This window comes from Phoca vitulina, unplaced genomic scaffold (assembly GCF_004348235.1).
Source record: "Phoca vitulina isolate PV1807 unplaced genomic scaffold, GSC_HSeal_1.0 scaffold17, whole genome shotgun sequence".
Taxonomy (NCBI): domain Eukaryota; kingdom Metazoa; phylum Chordata; class Mammalia; order Carnivora; family Phocidae; genus Phoca; species Phoca vitulina.
This window is the reverse complement of record NW_022589720.1, coordinates 26290178-26307643: the sequence shown is the minus strand read 5'-3', so window position 1 is coordinate 26307643 and position 17466 is coordinate 26290178. Positions and strand designations below refer to the sequence as shown.

Below are 17466 nucleotides of genomic sequence, written 5' to 3'. Positions count from 1 at the left end.
GATTTCCTTGAGGTCTTCTTCCCATCCTTTGGTGTCATGTACCCAAATGAGTAGGGAAGGGGAAGTGGGGAGTGAATTGAACTCACTTGAGAAAATGACGTGAGAAAAAAACAGTGAAAGAACAAAAAGGGAAAGCTATTTTTGGGGGGGCGAAATCAGTGTGGATGGGGGTTTATCTTGATAAGCTCAAATACTTATGAGGGTGCTTTATAGAACATGTGTAGTCCAAGTCTCCCCACATTCGGTGAGCCAGCATGACCTCCCTAAAGTTCTTTTGCAACTCGGGCATGCTCAGGTCATGTGGTACTGAGGCAGAGCTAATTAATGCTTCTCGAGGCATCTGTGATCAAGTGCATTCAAGAAAATAAACGAGTGTTTCCTGGATTAACCTTTTATGAGACTTGGAGATTAAGAGGCCAAGAGGACACAGAAAAAATTGTGCTCATTTAAAACCTCCTGGCAGAGTCATGACATTTAGTAGAAAAGTAGTAAGGTATCCTGATGACCCTGTCACTGAGCTTGTGTTAAGTGCCACATACCGTGCATGAAGTCCTACACAGGGGCAAGGGACCCAGCCACAAATGATCAGCAACTTAGCTCATTGGGCACTTGCTTCATAAAAAACAAAAAAACAAGAAATGACAAAAGCAGTAGGGAAGATTTCGAGGAGAGCCTTCAGGCCCTAACATTTTTTTTTTCTCTTCAGTGACTAACCCCCAGGTTATTCCAGAATTGCTCTTGCAGGAATGATGGAACGTGGGAAGAATAATCCCCTTTGTTGCCATCTACTTCTCAGCTCCTTTTCCTCTCCTTCACTCCCTCTGCCATCGTCCTGCTGCCGGCTTACCTCGACAATCTCGCACACCTGGCCAGTGTGTGTAGACGGTTCAGCCTTGACCTCGCTCTCCTGACTGCTGGGTCTCTGTTCTCCCTTCTCGTCCTCATTGCCGTCATGAGCTATGAAGGGTCTCAGATTTTGTTCTCCCTGCAAGCTCACTTGCTCTCCGGCCATGCGTCCCTGGACTCGATGCCAGCAGAAGACATGAGCCTTCCGGGGAGGGAAGGAGGACTTTTTTCCTCACAGCACAACACACGGCTCGAGCTTCATGTCTGCAGCTGCCCTCTTGTCCCCTTGCCGGGGTGACGGGGACAGCCCAGGTGGATGCTGGGCACATTGTGGGCTTGATCTCGGCTGAGGAATCCTAACACAAGGAAACATCAGCCCTTCCGAGGTGCTTGTGAGCAGATCTGTCAGCTTGTGCCCTGGAGGGAGCCATTATCCTTTTTTTTTTTTTCCCCCTGGACAGCAAAGAAATCTGTCCTCTTCTCTGGAGGGGAACACTGACTCTGTACTCCCAGTCTGTTTCTGCATATCCTCGGAAAGAGACAAAAACTGTCGGTGCCTTTGCTCAGATGATGTGAAGAAACACGAGTGATCCATGTGGACCTGCCTCCCAGCGGTTCCTCCTACAGGCACCAGAATTATTATTACAGATGCTTGTTGCTCTGTTCTTATGCTTCTGACCCCTTACCTTCCGCTTCTCTAATCTGCAGGAGATCTTGCCTCGTCACTGACTCACCACAAAACCTTGTCCTTGTGGGAGCGGCTCTTTTGTCCAGCACAGTGGATGTATTCTTCACCTTTTCTCCATTCCTTGTGGGGGGGTTGTGCAGCCTCAATGTGGGCTGTACACCTGCTGTGCGCCAGGCTCTGGGCAGTGCCTGAGATGAGTAGGGGAATAAACCTCAGTCTTTGATCTGAAAGGGCTAAGGAGGAAACAGGCACACAGTTTGATCATTTTAACCCAGGGCAGCAAGTGCTGTGAGCCAGGTAGGCACAAGATAAACTGGCGGGAACCTAATCCAGAATGAGGTTGGGGAAGGCTTCCTGGAAATGCTCAGATTGAGTCTTAAAGGATGGGTGCTGAATAGGTTGAAGGGGTAAAAGTGGGAAGAAAGACATTCTAGATAAAGGAGCAGCTTGAAGAAAGCAAGGTGAAGGGGCGTCTGGGTGGCTCAGGCGGTTAAGCGTCTGGCTCTTGGTTTCGGCTCAAGTCACGATCTCAGGGTCATGAGATGGAGCCCCGCATAGGACTCTGCGCAGCAGGGAGTCTGCTTGAGGTTCTCTCCCTTTCTCTCTCCCTCCCCTTCTGCCCCTCTCCCCACTGTCTCTCTTTCTCTGAAATAAAGAAAATATTACAAAAAAAAGAAAGGTGAAAAGAGCCTGGTATATGGCGTGTAGGGTGTGGAAGGAAGGTAATATCAGCCTTTTGAATGTTGCCGGAGCATACACTGTGAGGTTGTGGATGAAGGGAGAGCTTCCTGGAGGTCAGACTTTGAAGAGTTTTGAGCCCTGGGCCATGATATGGGCAGACTTTGGTCTTGACCAGATCAGCCTGGCAACAGCATGGAGGATGGATTTAAGAACAAGGAAGAAAGGAGAACAGTTATGAGATGATGCGAGCATAAACTCAGGCATGAAATGATGAGAGTTTCAGCTCGGGAGTAAAAGTGGAGGGGAGGGAGACTTAGCAGCACACGAGGACAGATGGGGATGCAGGATGTGGAGGGAGAGAAGACCAACAGGAGGACCCCGGTGTTTCTAGATTAGACCGCTAAGCTGATGGTGCTTCAACTAAGAGAAGCAGGAAGAACAGCAGGTTAATACTGGGGGGGGGGTACTTTGGGGATGCTGACTTGGGGGCTCTTGTGGTACCATTTAGAAGGTGCCTATCAAGAGATTTGAGTGCACGAGTTGCACTCTAGGAGAGATTTGGAATGAGTTATAGATTTGAGAGTCAGCAGCATATAGATGACCTCCCCAAATCTGACTGTGATTGAGAGTGAACTAAGCAACGAGCCACAAGAAAGGGCAGAAGAAGAACCTGTAAAGGAGCCTGAGAAGCAGTCAGAGAGCAGGAGGGGATGAAGAGCTGGGTGTCTCAGAAGTGGAGGGTCTCTTCCTGTGTTTGTCTCCTTCCCAGGGGGGGAGTGTGACCTAGGGGAGTAGAAATAAGCAATAATCATCCAGTGGCTAACTGCTAAATCATTCCAGTTATTCAAGCAGTGAGTTGAGAGAAGTCTTCAACAGTTTGGAAACCACTAATCCCAGACTAGTCCTGAAAACCTAGACTCAAAGCCCAGCTTTGCCGACACCTGCTGTGTGACTTGGCTGAGGTAGTGCCCCTCTCTGGCCTGGATTTCCTCACTGTCGAAGTGACGAGACTAGATGCATAAAACCTAAGGCCCTTCAGGGAAATGGGCTCTTAGTAATGATGGGAAACTTGGAGGCAGAGTTCCTGCTGCAACATCTGGAAAATGACTCTGCTTGCCCCAGATGATGAAGAGGTGTCCTTGTTGACACTGAATTTGGCTCAGGTCCTGGAGAGAGTGGAAGTTTGTAAACATTCACTTTTCTTTAAACAAACATTCATGGATTGGTATGTAAGTCCTACAAAATGGTGAGTCCAGCCAATATTGAAGCAAAAACAGAGCTTTTCTGATCCGGTGGCATCCCATCTTGAGCTGTGTGCCCTGACCAGGGACTTTGTGAGTCAAAGGAGAACATTCTAAAATAGGGTCCCTCTGCCTCTGCCTGTGTGGTCACCTTAACTCTAATAAGTTTGTGTATTTATGGCTACTTAGACAGGGAGCTTAAATGACCCTTCGTGTGGGTGTGTGAGAGTGTGAAGTGTATGGGTATGTGAGTATGTGAGTGTGTGGGCTCTTCTTACCCACTGTCACCCACTGAAAGCTTCCCTTTGATTCAAAAGTATGGGATTTCACATAAAATTAAGTAGTAAGTAACCCACATATAATCATACTGAGAAGTGCATTGTAAGATTTTCTATTGCAACACTTGAGCCTTAATTCAGACTGGTTATTATTTTCAAGATATTTTAAAAGTATTTTTAAAACATAGTACTAGAAGTCCTAGCAACAGCAATCAGACTTCAGGTTCTTTTAATAAAAGTCATGAGGGTAATAGTGTTGAGAACAGGGAGTAAGTTGGCTTCTGACAAACTCCTGCCAAATAGATGTCTGAGGCGCCCACCCAAAGCTCATCACACTCGGCTGCTTCTGAGGACTTGTGTAATGAGACCTGAGCATGGGAAGCTCAGCTGTGCCCTTCTCTTCCTTTTCTTTCTCTAGCAAGGATTAAAAATCGTCCACCATGCAGAGAAGACACTGTCCAGCTTCTGTAAGTGGCAGAAAAGCATCAATCCGAAGAGTGACCTCAACCCGGCCCATCATGATGTGGCTGTCCTCCTCACCAGGTACCCCGGGGACTATGTGGAAGCCAGGGGCTGCAAACGGGGGGGCTGGTGGGTGAAAGAGTTATCCCGTGTTCAAACTTATGCATTATTGCCTACTCTTTGCTGCTTTCAGTCATTTTTAAAGGTAGTTTCTATGATCCAGACGACTCCCAATGCCCATACCAGTGAGGGGGCAGTTAGTAAACGTGTGTAGCAAAACTCTCCATGTTAATGAACTGCATCTGCGGGCAAATTGCAGGCTTTTTCCCTATCCCAAAGATGATTTCATCTTTAAAATTGGCTTTTTCGTGAAGCTCCATAAACAATCAGGAAGATTGTTTGCAGATCCTCATTAAAGACTACTGTAACTCTTAAGCATGAGGTTTCCGATCCTTTCTTTTATTTTTAAAAAATTTCCTCTAGTTTAGAAACATGCAACTATCTCTACAGAAATCAGTCCTCCTGGTAACCCATCCCTGACTGATGTTGAAGACAGACTATAGGCAGCAGGTGCCCACCCCGAATAGGCAGAGCTGTTCTCTTACACTTGTCTCCCTTTACCCCCATGAAGACAATATTTTGTTCTGATTACAGATAGGCCCTATGGTGCTAATAAAACCATCAACCTTCTAGGACTCATAACTGTGAAAGGCTAATGAACTTTTCTGATCAACCCAGGCTCTGGGAGGCTATGTGTGCTCATTGAGTCAATAAATGTTTGTTGAATACCTGCTGTGTACCAAACACTATTTTAATCCAGACAAATGAAGGTCTTTCATTCATGGGGGAGGTAAGTTCTCATGGGGCACCCCTGTGCAGATTCAGAGACATCAAGAAATCCAGGGATGTGTCCTCGAAGAGGCCACTTGGCTTGACTTTTCAGCCACCGAGAACCTCAGGCGCTGGAAGGTCCTGTGTGTATGTTCTCCCTGGGGGGACATGCTTCCCCTGAACATTTTGGCCTGTCATCTGTCCCTTTGGTATCCCAGTGCATGTGATGGCCTGCAAAGGATGATAACCAGCCTTCACTCCAACCATCAGAATCATTCTTTTGAGTGAAAGTGTCAAAATGTTGGTTGAATGCCAACAATTTCCAAAGGAAGTCTGTGACATAAACCTATTACATTAGGCTCATATTGGGACCTGTGACATCAGTAGCTCCCCTGGGAGGTAGGTTAATGTGAGTAGGGAATGTAAGCACAGGGGCCCTGGGGAGCCAGCAAGTGGGCAGGAAACACTGAGGACCTGGGCAAGAAGCCAGGAAAAGAGCTCAGTCGAGGAAGAACCCTGGCTTCGGGGCCGCCATTGGAAGCTGTGTCAGCTCTACCTCTCTTCTTGCCCTGAAAGCACAAATCATTTCTTCTCTCCTTCTCACATGAAGAAATGAGTGAGTTGATGAGAGCTGACATTTGGGGAGTGTTAGATGTAGCACTGTGCTACATCTATTAGAACAAGCATCATTCCATTTAACCTCCAGAGCAACCCTGGTCGTTGACTGCCATTAGCCATTCCCATTTTGCAGAGGGTGAAATGAGGTTTGGTTAGGTCACTTGCCCCAAATCTCATTGCTGTTAACAGGTACAACTGGGACTTAAATCCAGGCAGTTGGACCCTAATAGTTATACTCTTAACTCTTACCCATAAGGATATGAAGGATCTGCTCTCTTATTATGATAATCTTTCTCTTATGATAATTTTTCTTCTTTGGAACAAGGGCCTGGTTTCAATGTATGATGAACCTCACCAGCTCCTAAACAGTGGAGAGTATTTCAAATTCGTAAACAGGATTTCTCACCCTTGGCATCACTGACATTTTGGGTTGGTTAATTCTTTGTTGTGAAGGGCTGTCCCGTGCGTGGAGGCCTCTGTCCATAAGATGCCAGTAGCACCCTCCTCCAGAACAGTCTCCAGACACTGCCACATGTCCTCTAGGAGTGGGTGGGGAGCCAAATCAACCCCTTCTGGGAACCTCTGTTCTGAAGAAACCAGCCGGACCAGGGAGGGAGGTATAAGACTTGCCTCTGGAGGACTGGGATGAGATCCACTTCCACAGGCTTTCTGCAGAGTTGCATTGAGGAGAAAGTGTATTTGGCTTGAATGTACCTCATGAAGTGGGACTCGTAGCTGCATACCAGGGCATATTTTCTCTTATACTACTCCCAGCGCATGGTAGAGGTAGAGCTAATCTGCTTTGGGGAGCATAAGCTCCTGCCCTGGAAGACTCACATCCCTATACATTTCTTTTATTACCCCCTTTTGTCCTCTTTAGCGCTGGATACATAGTAGGCACTCAGCAAACAATTAGTTAATGGACCTGACTCCTGTCCCATCACAATAAGAAAGCCAGTGAGTTAGCAGGAGACACCAATCATCTTTTCCCAGCAGCTCCATGCAGGCCTAGACTTTAAAAAAAAAAAAATGAAATAGTGACAAGTACATGTTGCAGTAGGGGCAGAACAGTGTTTGCTTGGTCCTCCCACAGACCCAGCAATTATTTAGAATGATTGGGCTGCATGATTCAGTCCAGCTCTCCAACACCAAACCACCCAACAACGATTGCTCTTAACGTGGAGACCAGATCAGTTGGCATGCCCTGAGATGGGGGCTGCCCCTCTGTCCTGTCCCACTGTCCCAGCCATTGTCTCCTGGACAACTGAGGACTCACAGGAGTTTTCAGAGGCTCGATCTTTTCCATGGCCCAGTGGAAACAAAGAACAGACCATATGTTGCCCGGTGAGTTGAAGGTCTGTAACTAACTGAAGCTCAGAGCCTTGTTGGCATTTGTGCTACTTACTCTCGGCAAAGAGCTCTCCTTGAAGAAAGCCAAAGGACTAGTTAACTCTTATCAATGACTGAAATAATCCCCACAAACATATGGGAGCTCATTTTACATTTAAGGACTATATCCAGTATTTTTTGAGATCCTGGGAGTCTTTATTTGCATGTGCATTTCCCTCCCATATGCAATGTTGTTAGGGTAGTGGGGCTGGAGAGACAACTGATTTGAGCTCTGGATGGATTGATGAGACCAATTGCCTTTTTCATGAATAAGCAAAAGTTCTCAGATGAATTTTGAGCACAGACCTCAGAAAGACCAAAAAGGGGTTTCATATTTGAACACCTTCAGCCACTGCTGGTTGTCCTTTCTCTATATAAAAGTTCAAATAATCTTCAATTTTCCATCAAATCCTTGTCTTTTGGTCCAAACAATGTAATTTGGCCTCCTGGGATTAAGGGCAGAAGCAACTCAAAATAAAACATTTGTCATATTTTCGCACATTTTTTAGGTGTTAGTGAGATTCAGTAATTAAGAGGTGAAATCAGAATAATCTAATGAATTCAGAATTGCCCTGCTATATTCATATGGACTTTTAAAAACAATTTTAATCATGCTTCCCGGACCACATCGAATGTGAGTTAATACCCATATTTTTTCCAGAAGGGCTTTTTTCAGATGTTTCTTTGGGAGCCTATGCATCTCCGTTCTCTGCTTTCAGAAAAGACATCTGTGCTGGTGTCAATCGCCCCTGTGAGACTTTGGGTCTGTCCCACCTGTCGGGAATGTGCCAACCTCACCGGAGTTGTAACATCAATGAAGACTCTGGACTCCCTCTGGCTTTCACAATTGCCCATGAGCTTGGACACAGGTAAAGGGCCAAGGAAACGGGGATCTCCTTGCCATGTTTATGCACCACGTCGGTAGAGAGAAGGGAAAGCACCTTAAATGGGGCATCAGGAGTCGGGTTGCATTATGTCTTGAGACTCACCCTCCTAAACCTCTGCTTCCTCACCTGTAAAGTGGGGATCATCATGTACTTCAGAGATTCCAGTGTCTTTTATTCCCTGGCCACTTGTGCCTTGTCTACATCACAGAATCAAAGAGACTACTACAGTTTGCTGAATTAGAATAGGTTGAGCACAGACAAGGACATAAGCTTTAACTCACTTGATTAATTCAGAAATAACAATCCCTGTTTAGTTCTTATGAAATAGTAATAATATTAATATCACTAAAAAGTCACAAACATTAACATTTTTGCACCTTTACTCTATGTCATCCACTTTATGTTGTGTCATTGAATCCTCTCAACAACCTTATGAAACAGATACTATTGTTAGCCCCATTTTACTTATATGGATTAAAGGAACTCATTGAATAAAGCAGAAATTTAAAACTGCCATAAATCGGAAAAGAGCATCAACCAAATGTCAGTTAACAGGAGGTGCATTTGTCTCAATAATGTGTGAATTTGATTAGATGAATTCATGGAAGGCAGGTTGCAGAATGTTTTGAGTGAGGAGATAATGAGGATTCTGGATTTTCCAGGTATCAGAGGAAAGGTATTAGCTTATTTATAACTTAATTTGTTGGTATATTTACTAACAACAAATAAGAGATCATACTAATTAGAAGCTTAGAGTGGGGAGCCATGTGAATGACTCAGCTATACCCCTTCCCTTTCGTGTAGCCACCAGGCTGGATCTCCTCCCATGAAGGAAGGAAGCAGAACACCATGACATACTTTGAGTGTACAGGTTGAAAAGAGTTGGGATTGGAAAGAGCCCTGGAGATTGGATATTCCAGGCCTGGCCTCCCTGGTCTGGGCATCATTTTTCTCATGTAATACTGGAAGTTTTCAAAATACTTTCACCTGCATGACAAAACTAGAGTGTTGGCTTGGGAGTTGGGAAAAGTGAGTGCTTACTCTGGCTTTTCCATCAGCCAGTATTATCACCTTAGATAATTCCCTTCACCTCTCCTCACCTGCTGCCTCATCTGTGAAGTGAGTAGGTTGAACTAGGCAATTTCTTAGGTATTGTCATTTTTTTGATTCTTACCAAAAAGCCCTGGGAGATAAATGTGATATGTTTTAGTATCCTTAGTCATCAGAAATGTAAAGACAAAGAGGTTAAGTGACTTGCTTATACAGGTAATTAATAATGGGAGACAGAAGGCTAGGTATTGAAAAGACTAGGCTGTAGTTGTTGGCACGCCGGTAATAAAACTTGGTAAAATGAAGCTATTCTCATGTGCAAACGTATAGGCATCCTCCATCCTGATATGTGGAGGGATATGTCCCCTGCAGCCTCCAGTCAAGTCTTTGGTGTCAGTAGCACCTGCTGGCTAAGCAATGCAAATTAATATAACTAAGTCAAACTGAGAAATAACTGCTCAAGATCTTCCCAGCAGTGGTATACTCAAGGTAAAGAAAAACTGAGAAGACTTGATAAAAGATGCTCTCAAATGCTCATTACCAGTGTTCAAAGAATGGATTCCTTATATCTTCAACTTAATCTGGTTTTATAAAAGGATTCAGAAATATGCTAAGCAGGTTCTACAAAATCAGAGTTGCTCCAATTTTTGACACAATCATTGGCATGATTATCTGGACATGGACCTACCATCTTTGTGAGGAAGGCCACAAAGCCAAGGCCATAAAACCAAGGGCAAGTATGATCCACCTTTCAGAGTTTAGAAATTCTCCAATAAAGGTGACAACCTCTTGGTAACATTACTTGAGCACAATTTCCCTGAATTCTTGAAAACAAAGAGTTGTAGATGTTCACTGGTCATCAGAAATGGCAGATTATGTAACAGAGTAGAAGTGGGTCACTACTTGAATTGATTTGATATTTTGATATTTGTCCCCTAAATGTCAAGGATCTGTGCTCTGATTGCTGATGACTGCGTCTGATCATACAGGTAAAGACAAAGTTGTGGACAGCCTTCATTGTTGCACCTCTCCATGTTGTGGCAAGCCCCCTACCCCCTTTAACTGGAGTGATTTCCAGAGCACCCTTTCCCCCCCCTCTTCATTTTTATCCTTTTCCCCTTTGGGGAGCCAGACAATAAAGAATAGGACTTTCTAAAAATAACTGCATATATGGGGAAGATTAGAAAGTAACCACATAGGCCCAGGTAAGAGAGACCTGAGAAGACCTTAAGTTTTTACCTGAGGTTGATCCTTGGCACAAACACAGCCTATAATGATGATGATGATGATATAACAATAAAAACAGCAAACCCTAGGGAAGAGGAAGAACCTTATTTCCAGAGTTACCACATTAATAGACTCAAATGTCCATTTTTCCACACACACAAAAATCATAAAACATACGAAGAACCAGGAAAGTATGGCCCATTCAAAGGAAAAAATAAATCAACAGAAATTGTTTCTGATGGCAGATTTATTACACAAAGATTTTAAAACAACTGCCTTCAAGATGCTCAAAGAACTAAAGAAGATGTGGAGAAAATCAAGAAAATGTATGAACAAAATGAGAATATCAATAAAGAGATAGAAAATCTAAAAAGAAACCAGGATGAAATTTTGAAGCTAAAAAGTACAATCACTGTAATAAAAAAATTAACTAGAGGGAATCATTGGCAGGTTTGAGCAGACAGAATAAGAACCAATGAACTTGAAGATAGGACAATGTAAATGATCAAGTCTAAAGAACACAAAGAAAAAAGAGTGCAGTTTTAGCCTGTGCAATAAGACAAGAAAAAAAAAAGATACAGATTAGAGGGGAAGATGTAAAACTAGCCTTATTTGCAGATAATATAATTGTATCTATAGAAAATCCCAAAGAATGTATGCAAACACACAAACTAGAACAAATAAGCTCACAGGGTACAATATAATCATACAAAAATCAATCACATTTTTATATACTGTCAATGAACAGGTGGACACTGAAATTAAAAATGTAGTACCTTTCACGATCACTCAAAAGTATGAAATTTTTACATATAATTATTATATACTTTTAAATCTAACAAAACATGTACGGGACTTGTATGCTGAAAACTACAAAACACTGAGGAAAGAATCAGAGATCTAAATAAATGGAGAAACATACTATGCTCGTGAACTGGAAGACTCAACATGGTCAAGATGGAATTCTCCTGAAATAAATATATAGGTTTAATGATATTTCTACCAAAATTCCAGCAAGATTGTTTTTGAAATATAGAAAAGTTATTCTAAAATGTAGAGGGAAAGGCAAAGGAATTAGAATAAGTTTTCAAAACAATTTGAAAAAGAGTAATAAAATGGGAGGAATCAGTCTACAAAACTTCAAAATTTATTATACAGCTTCAGTAACCAAGATTGTGTGGTTTGGGTGGAGGGAGAGACACAAAGATCAATGGAATCAACCAGAGAATGCAAAAATAGTGCAAAACAAATATATCCAACTGATTTCTTGACAAAGGTATAAAAACAATTCAGTGGAGGAAAAGTAGCCTGTTCAAGAAAGGGTCCTGAAGCAATTGGACATTCATAGGCAAAAATTTGAAAAATGTAAAAAGAACCTCTACTTAAGTCTCACACCATATGCAAAAATTATCTTGAAGTAGAACACAAACTTAAATGTAAATGTAAAACTAAAAATTTTTAGGACATAAATAGGAGAAAATTTTCAGTACCTAGGGTTAGGCAAAGAGTTTCTAAACTTGATATCAAACGTGCAGTCCATAAATGGAAACATTAAAAAATTGGACTCATCAAAATTTTAAAAATTTTGACTCTTTTAATAGGATGAAAAGACAAGCCACAGCCTAAGAGAAAATATTTGCAAACCCTATGTAGTGGCTTGAACAGTGTTCCCCTTCACTAATTCAAGGCTACTTGGAACTTCAGAATGCAATCTGTTTTGGAAATAGGGTCTTTGCAGATGTTAATAGTTAATAATTTTGAGATGAAATCACCAAATCATCAAAAAGGATATATAAATGGCAAATAAGCACTTGAAAATATATTCAACATTATTAGCCATCAGGGAAATGCAGATTAAGACCACAATGAGATACTGCTACACACCAATCAGAATGACTAAAAAAATAGTGGTGACACCAAATGCTGACAAGGTTGCAGAGGAGCTGGATCATTCATACATTGCTGATGAGAAAGTAAGATGGTTTAGGCTCTATAGAGAACAGGTTGTCAGTTTTTTAAACAGTAAACCTGTAACTACTATATGGGCCATGTAAAGATGACCTAATAAAATACCGTCATTTAATTTTTTTACTAAAATTTTTTTGAGTATAGGTGACACACAATGTTACATTTTCCAGGTATACAATATAGTTTCAGATATACAATATAGTGATTCAGCTTCTCTATAAGTTATGCTGTGCTCACAAGTATAGTGTGTCTGTCACCACACAACCCTATCACACTATCATTGACTATATTCTGGTGTTGTGCCTTTTATTCCCGTGGCTTATTCATTCCGTAACTGGAAGCCTGTATCTGCCACTCCCCTTTGCCCATTTTGACCACCCCCACCCCTCTGGCAACTGCCAGTTTGTTCTCTGTATTTACACATCTGATTTTGCTTTTTGTCTGTTTACTCATTTTGCTTTTTGTCTGTTTACTCATTTGCTTTTTTAGTTTCCACATATGAGTGAAATCATATGGTATTTGTCTGGCTTATTTCACTTAGCATAATGCCCCCAGTCCATCCATGTTGTTGCAAATGGCATGATCTCATTCTTTTTATGGCTGAGTAATAATAGCCCATCATATATAGATATATATAGATATACACACACACACACACACACACACACACACACACACACCACGTCTTCTTCATCCATTCATCTATTGGTGGACACTTAGGTTGCTTCCATATCTTGACTATGGTAAATAATGCTGCAGTAAATATGGGGGACATATATCTTTTTTGAATTAGTGTTTTCATTTCCTTTGGGTAAATACCCAGTAGGGGAATTACTGAATCATATGGTATTTCTCTTTTTAAGTTTTTGAAGAACCTCCATGCTGTTTTCCACAGAGGCTGTACTGATTTATGTCCATGAGGGTTCCTTTTTCCTTACATTCTCACCACTTGTTATTTCTTTTTTTTTTTTTGATTTTAGCCATTCTGACAGGAGTGAGGTGGTATCTCATGGTGCTTTTGATTTGCATCAAAACACGGTCTTTTAATTGGCAAAAAAAAAAAAGTTTAGAGTCACTGTTAAAGAGAAAGTTGAAAGAACACATAAGCTTGAGTTTGAATGATGGAAAAAAATGCTTTAGTAAAACACAAACCAAACCAGAGAAGACTTTAGGAGCTTCCTAAGAAACTTTTGCTTTTGGCAAAAGATACTTCTGAGGTATTTAGTTCTTTCTTTAGCTATATAGCTCCAATTATCTTGGACCAAACTGAGAAACTGGGAAGATCCATGAAATGGCCAGCGGCAGGTCAAGAAAAAACAAAACTGTGATAAACCAGTATCCCCAAAGACACTCATTATAGTTTAATAACATAGATACCCCGTTGTTTCTTGGAAACATGTTTTGTTCCATTACTGATTATGTGTGATACAAAATAGAAAGTAAAATTAATTACCTTGTGCTATGGCCTTATGCGAATAATTTCATTTTTGAGAGAAAACTTTTTGAAAATCCATTTATGAGGACCCCGGATTATATCAGTCATTTATTCCTGAGGTCTCTTACTACCTTTTTATTAGGCTCCGTAGGTACATTACCAAAAATGAAGGTAGAATTCTAGGAGGAAATTTAAAAACTTATCTGAGACCTAGCATCCTTTCCTTTTAAGTAATGAAAATATCACGATATAGATGAACACTTAAAAGGCAATATTCACCCAGTATTTCTCTCCTGCTTCTGGATTTCATTAGAGACCTTTGCATGTTACATATATGAAATGGGTATTTCCTAAATGAGCTTGAAAAGCACACAATCACACTTTCCATGGTTTTTGTCCTCTGCTATTACCTCTCCACCATAACATGAATCACAAGTCACAGGAATGAAAGGTACAGCATAAGGAATACGGTCAATGATATTGTAATAGTGATGTAACTGGACGGATGGTAGCTAAACCTACAATGAACGGAGCCTAACGTATAAACGTGTCAAATCACTAAGTTGTACACCTGAAACTAATGTAACGCTGTGTCACCTACACTCAAATAAAAAAAATGAATAATAAAAGGCAAGGAATATCCATCAAATGATACCCTGAAACCCAGATAATTAACTTGCTGTTTCACATCTATACTTGGGCAAACTCATCTCATAGGAGTTGAAAGCCAAACACGAGGTAAAGCAGATGACCCCAGCAGCCCAGTAAGTTGTTTGAGACTGTAGAGGGCTCCATACAGCCAGCTGCTCTTCAGCTTCCATCCCGTCTGCTGGCAAGGAGCTTCCTGGAAACAAACCCTCCAGCCCTAGGACCCCATGTGCTTTCACTGGCCCACTATGCTCATGGGACAGGAGCGCCCCATGCATTTAGACATGGTAGACACAGCCCAGAGGGACATTTGTTGTTAGTAGCACTGCTTTTCTCTCATAACATGGGGATACAGAGGGGTGACAAAGCTGGAGGGGGAAATCCTTTAGTGAATTAAAAACTTTAGATAGAACAGGGGCCCCTGGGTGGCTCAGTTGGTTAAGCTTTTGACTCTATTTCGGCTAGGTCATGATCTCAGGGTCATGAGATCAGGCTCCGTGCTCAGTGGGGAGTCTGCTTGAGATTCTCTCTCTCTCTCCCTCTCTCCCTCTGCCCCCCACCCTGTGCACACACACACTCTCTCGCTCAAATAAATAAATAAATCTTAAAAAAAAAAAAAACTTTAGATAGAACAAAATGAGCTTTAAGGGAACTGACATGTTTTGAACGTAGGTTTGAATCCACCCAGTGTGTAGGATGCAGCCGTACGGTTCTTGCATTAGACTATCCACTGCTAGAAAAACCATTATTCAGGCATATTTTTGAACCACGCTTACAGTTTAGGGTTTTTACTAATTATTGAGCAGGTGAACTTGTAGAATACTTCATGAGCTGGGTAAGAATGGATATGAAACAGCCTAGGGAAGGCCTGCTTAGAATAAAAGCTTTCATTGAGTCACATTCGTTGCGGCTGAGTGAGAAGAGTTTTGTAGATTAATTCTCTGATTCCTTTGTGAATTTTGTACTTATGTGGAATGTGATCAGAGTCTGGAAGTAAGTCGATAACATCATAATGCATTAAGCAAAATACAAGAAACCTTTAAATCCCCCTAAGACTATTCTCTGTAAGAGTTGCTAATGTGGATCAGGAGATTTTATTAAAGTTACATATGAGCTTCCCTGTCAGAGGGGTTGAATTTCACTAGCAGAGTAAAAGGTCATACTTCCCCTCTGTTCAGATTTGGAAATTTGAGCCAACAGGCTGGGATGCAAGTGTGCTGTCAGCAGATCCCAGTGAAGAGAGTTCTTGTGGGGACCTCTGCAGGTATCTTGGGGCGATCCTGAGGACTCAGCTTATAAATGGACACTTCTGAGTCTGCTTCCTTCCCCGGCACCCCTTGCCATGGTGGGCGAGCTCTGTCGGGGCGTTCAGGGCTGCTTCACCTGGTCAGCTCTGGCAGGGGGAGGCCGGGGAGCAGGGCGAGCAAGACATGGGTAAGAACGCTGATCGAGCAGCACACACTGCAGAGGACCTGGTTTTACCACTCAGGAGCTCTGTGATGTTTTAGAAGAAGCTAGACAAGGATCAAAACAGCAATAAAGGATTTCCATTATTCACAGAGCCCTTGTTATATGCCAGGCCCTCGCTAAGTGGTTTTCAGACTCTTCCATTCAGATCTGACCCCAGCATTGTGATGATCTCTGCATTTTCCAGGAGTGGAGCTCCCAGATCATTAAGTGGTGGAGTTGGTACCCTCCAGATCATCTGTCTGTGAAACCCCTGCTCTGACCACTGACCCGGGAGGCATCCCTAATGCGTCCGATCCTGGAGGACTCCTGTGACAATACTCAAAAGAAACTCAGTCACTCAAAGCTTGTGGCCTTTGACAAAGTCTCTCATAGGCTGTCCTTTCCATGCCCTTCCTTACATGATAATGAAAGGGAGAAGGAAGGTTTGGGTGTTTGGTGCTGTGGTCGCTGAAGCCGGAGGAAGAAGATGGCTTGAGGCAGGATTTGCCCTCCTTCCTCCAGACTCCTAGAAAGCTGAACTGGGAGCTCTCAGCCAAACAGAAGTTTTTGAATTAGCCGCATGGTTCCCATGGTTGCATAGGCTTAAAATGTCTCCTGTGCTTTTTAGTTCAAAATTAGCTATCCCTCTCCAACTTCGGAGTCCCACTTTGTAAACAGGTGCATTCTGTACAAAAGTGGCTCTCGGTGGGTAATTTTCACCTTGGAGAGACTGTAGTTTTCTCCCTGTTTCATGCCCCCCGCCTCCTTAATACTCTTGTGTCTTGTGCCCTCCTGCAGCTTTGGCATCCAGCATGACGGGAAGGAGAATGACTGTGAGCCCGTGGGCAGGCACCCGTACATCATGTCCCGCCAGCTCCAGTACAACCCCACCCCACTGACGTGGTCCAAGTGCAGCAAGGAGTACATCACGCGCTTCCTGGAGTAAGTGACAGCACATTTCAGGACGGCCTGACTTGGCGCTCTTGACACTGGAAGTCCATTGGAGTTTTACCTGAGGCCTGGAAAAGTCTCCATTCCTCTCACAGATCATCGGATCAGGTGGCATCAGAAGGGGGGGATTTCACTTCTGCTTTCTGCCCCTGAGATGTAGGTGGGTCCTGCCTTCCCACCACACCAGGTGAACGTGCTGTCCCCTTGCTTGCTCCCGCTCAGGGAGGCTCTTTATGATCTGAGTGTGTAAGTCCCCGGGCACTGGCAGGAACAGCTGGGATATGTTTCAAGTGGTCTCTGAAACCCCTCTGATGATGTTATTTTACTCTCCCGCTTGTATTTCCTGGCTCACAGCTGAAGTAACAGTGTGGGGTATGATTTAATTTCCTTTTAGGCCATTCCTACATCTTGTGCCTGGAGGGTTCTGTGCCTTGTGGAAATAAAGTTGTTTTGAAGGACAAAGAGTAAACCACAGGGATGGAGGTTTCTGTTGAATAAAACACTAAAGACAAAGGAAATCATAAGCAACTGTTCTCCTTTCTGATAACTTGTTTTCAGCCGGGGCTGGGGGTTTTGTCTCGATGACATCCCCCAAAAGAAAGGCTTGAAGTCCAAGGTCATTGCCCCTGGAGTGATCTATGATGTCCACCATCAATGCCAACTGCAGTATGGCCCCAATGCCACCTTCTGCCAGGAAGTAGAAGTAAGTGTTGGGTATCTTGGTGCCTCTGGTGGGTGTGTACCGGGCTTGAGATCTCTAGCATGCTGAAGGAGGGGTCAGGGAAATACTTGGTATAATCCAAAGAACCAGACACAG

General features: G+C 42.9%; 1 protein-coding gene across 1 annotated transcript in view; it reads left to right on the top strand.

Moving 5' to 3' along the window:
- Nucleotides 1–17466, top strand: part of ADAMTS12 (ADAM metallopeptidase with thrombospondin type 1 motif 12) — a 290804-nt gene that overhangs the window by 176510 nt on the left and 96828 nt on the right. Inside the window, exons 6-9 of the mRNA XM_032415429.1 lie at nt 4153–4277; nt 7754–7903; nt 16497–16640; nt 17208–17352. Coding sequence (XP_032271320.1) covers nt 4153–4277; nt 7754–7903; nt 16497–16640; nt 17208–17352 — 564 coding nt within the window. The remainder of the gene's footprint in view (nt 1–4152; nt 4278–7753; nt 7904–16496; nt 16641–17207; nt 17353–17466) is intronic.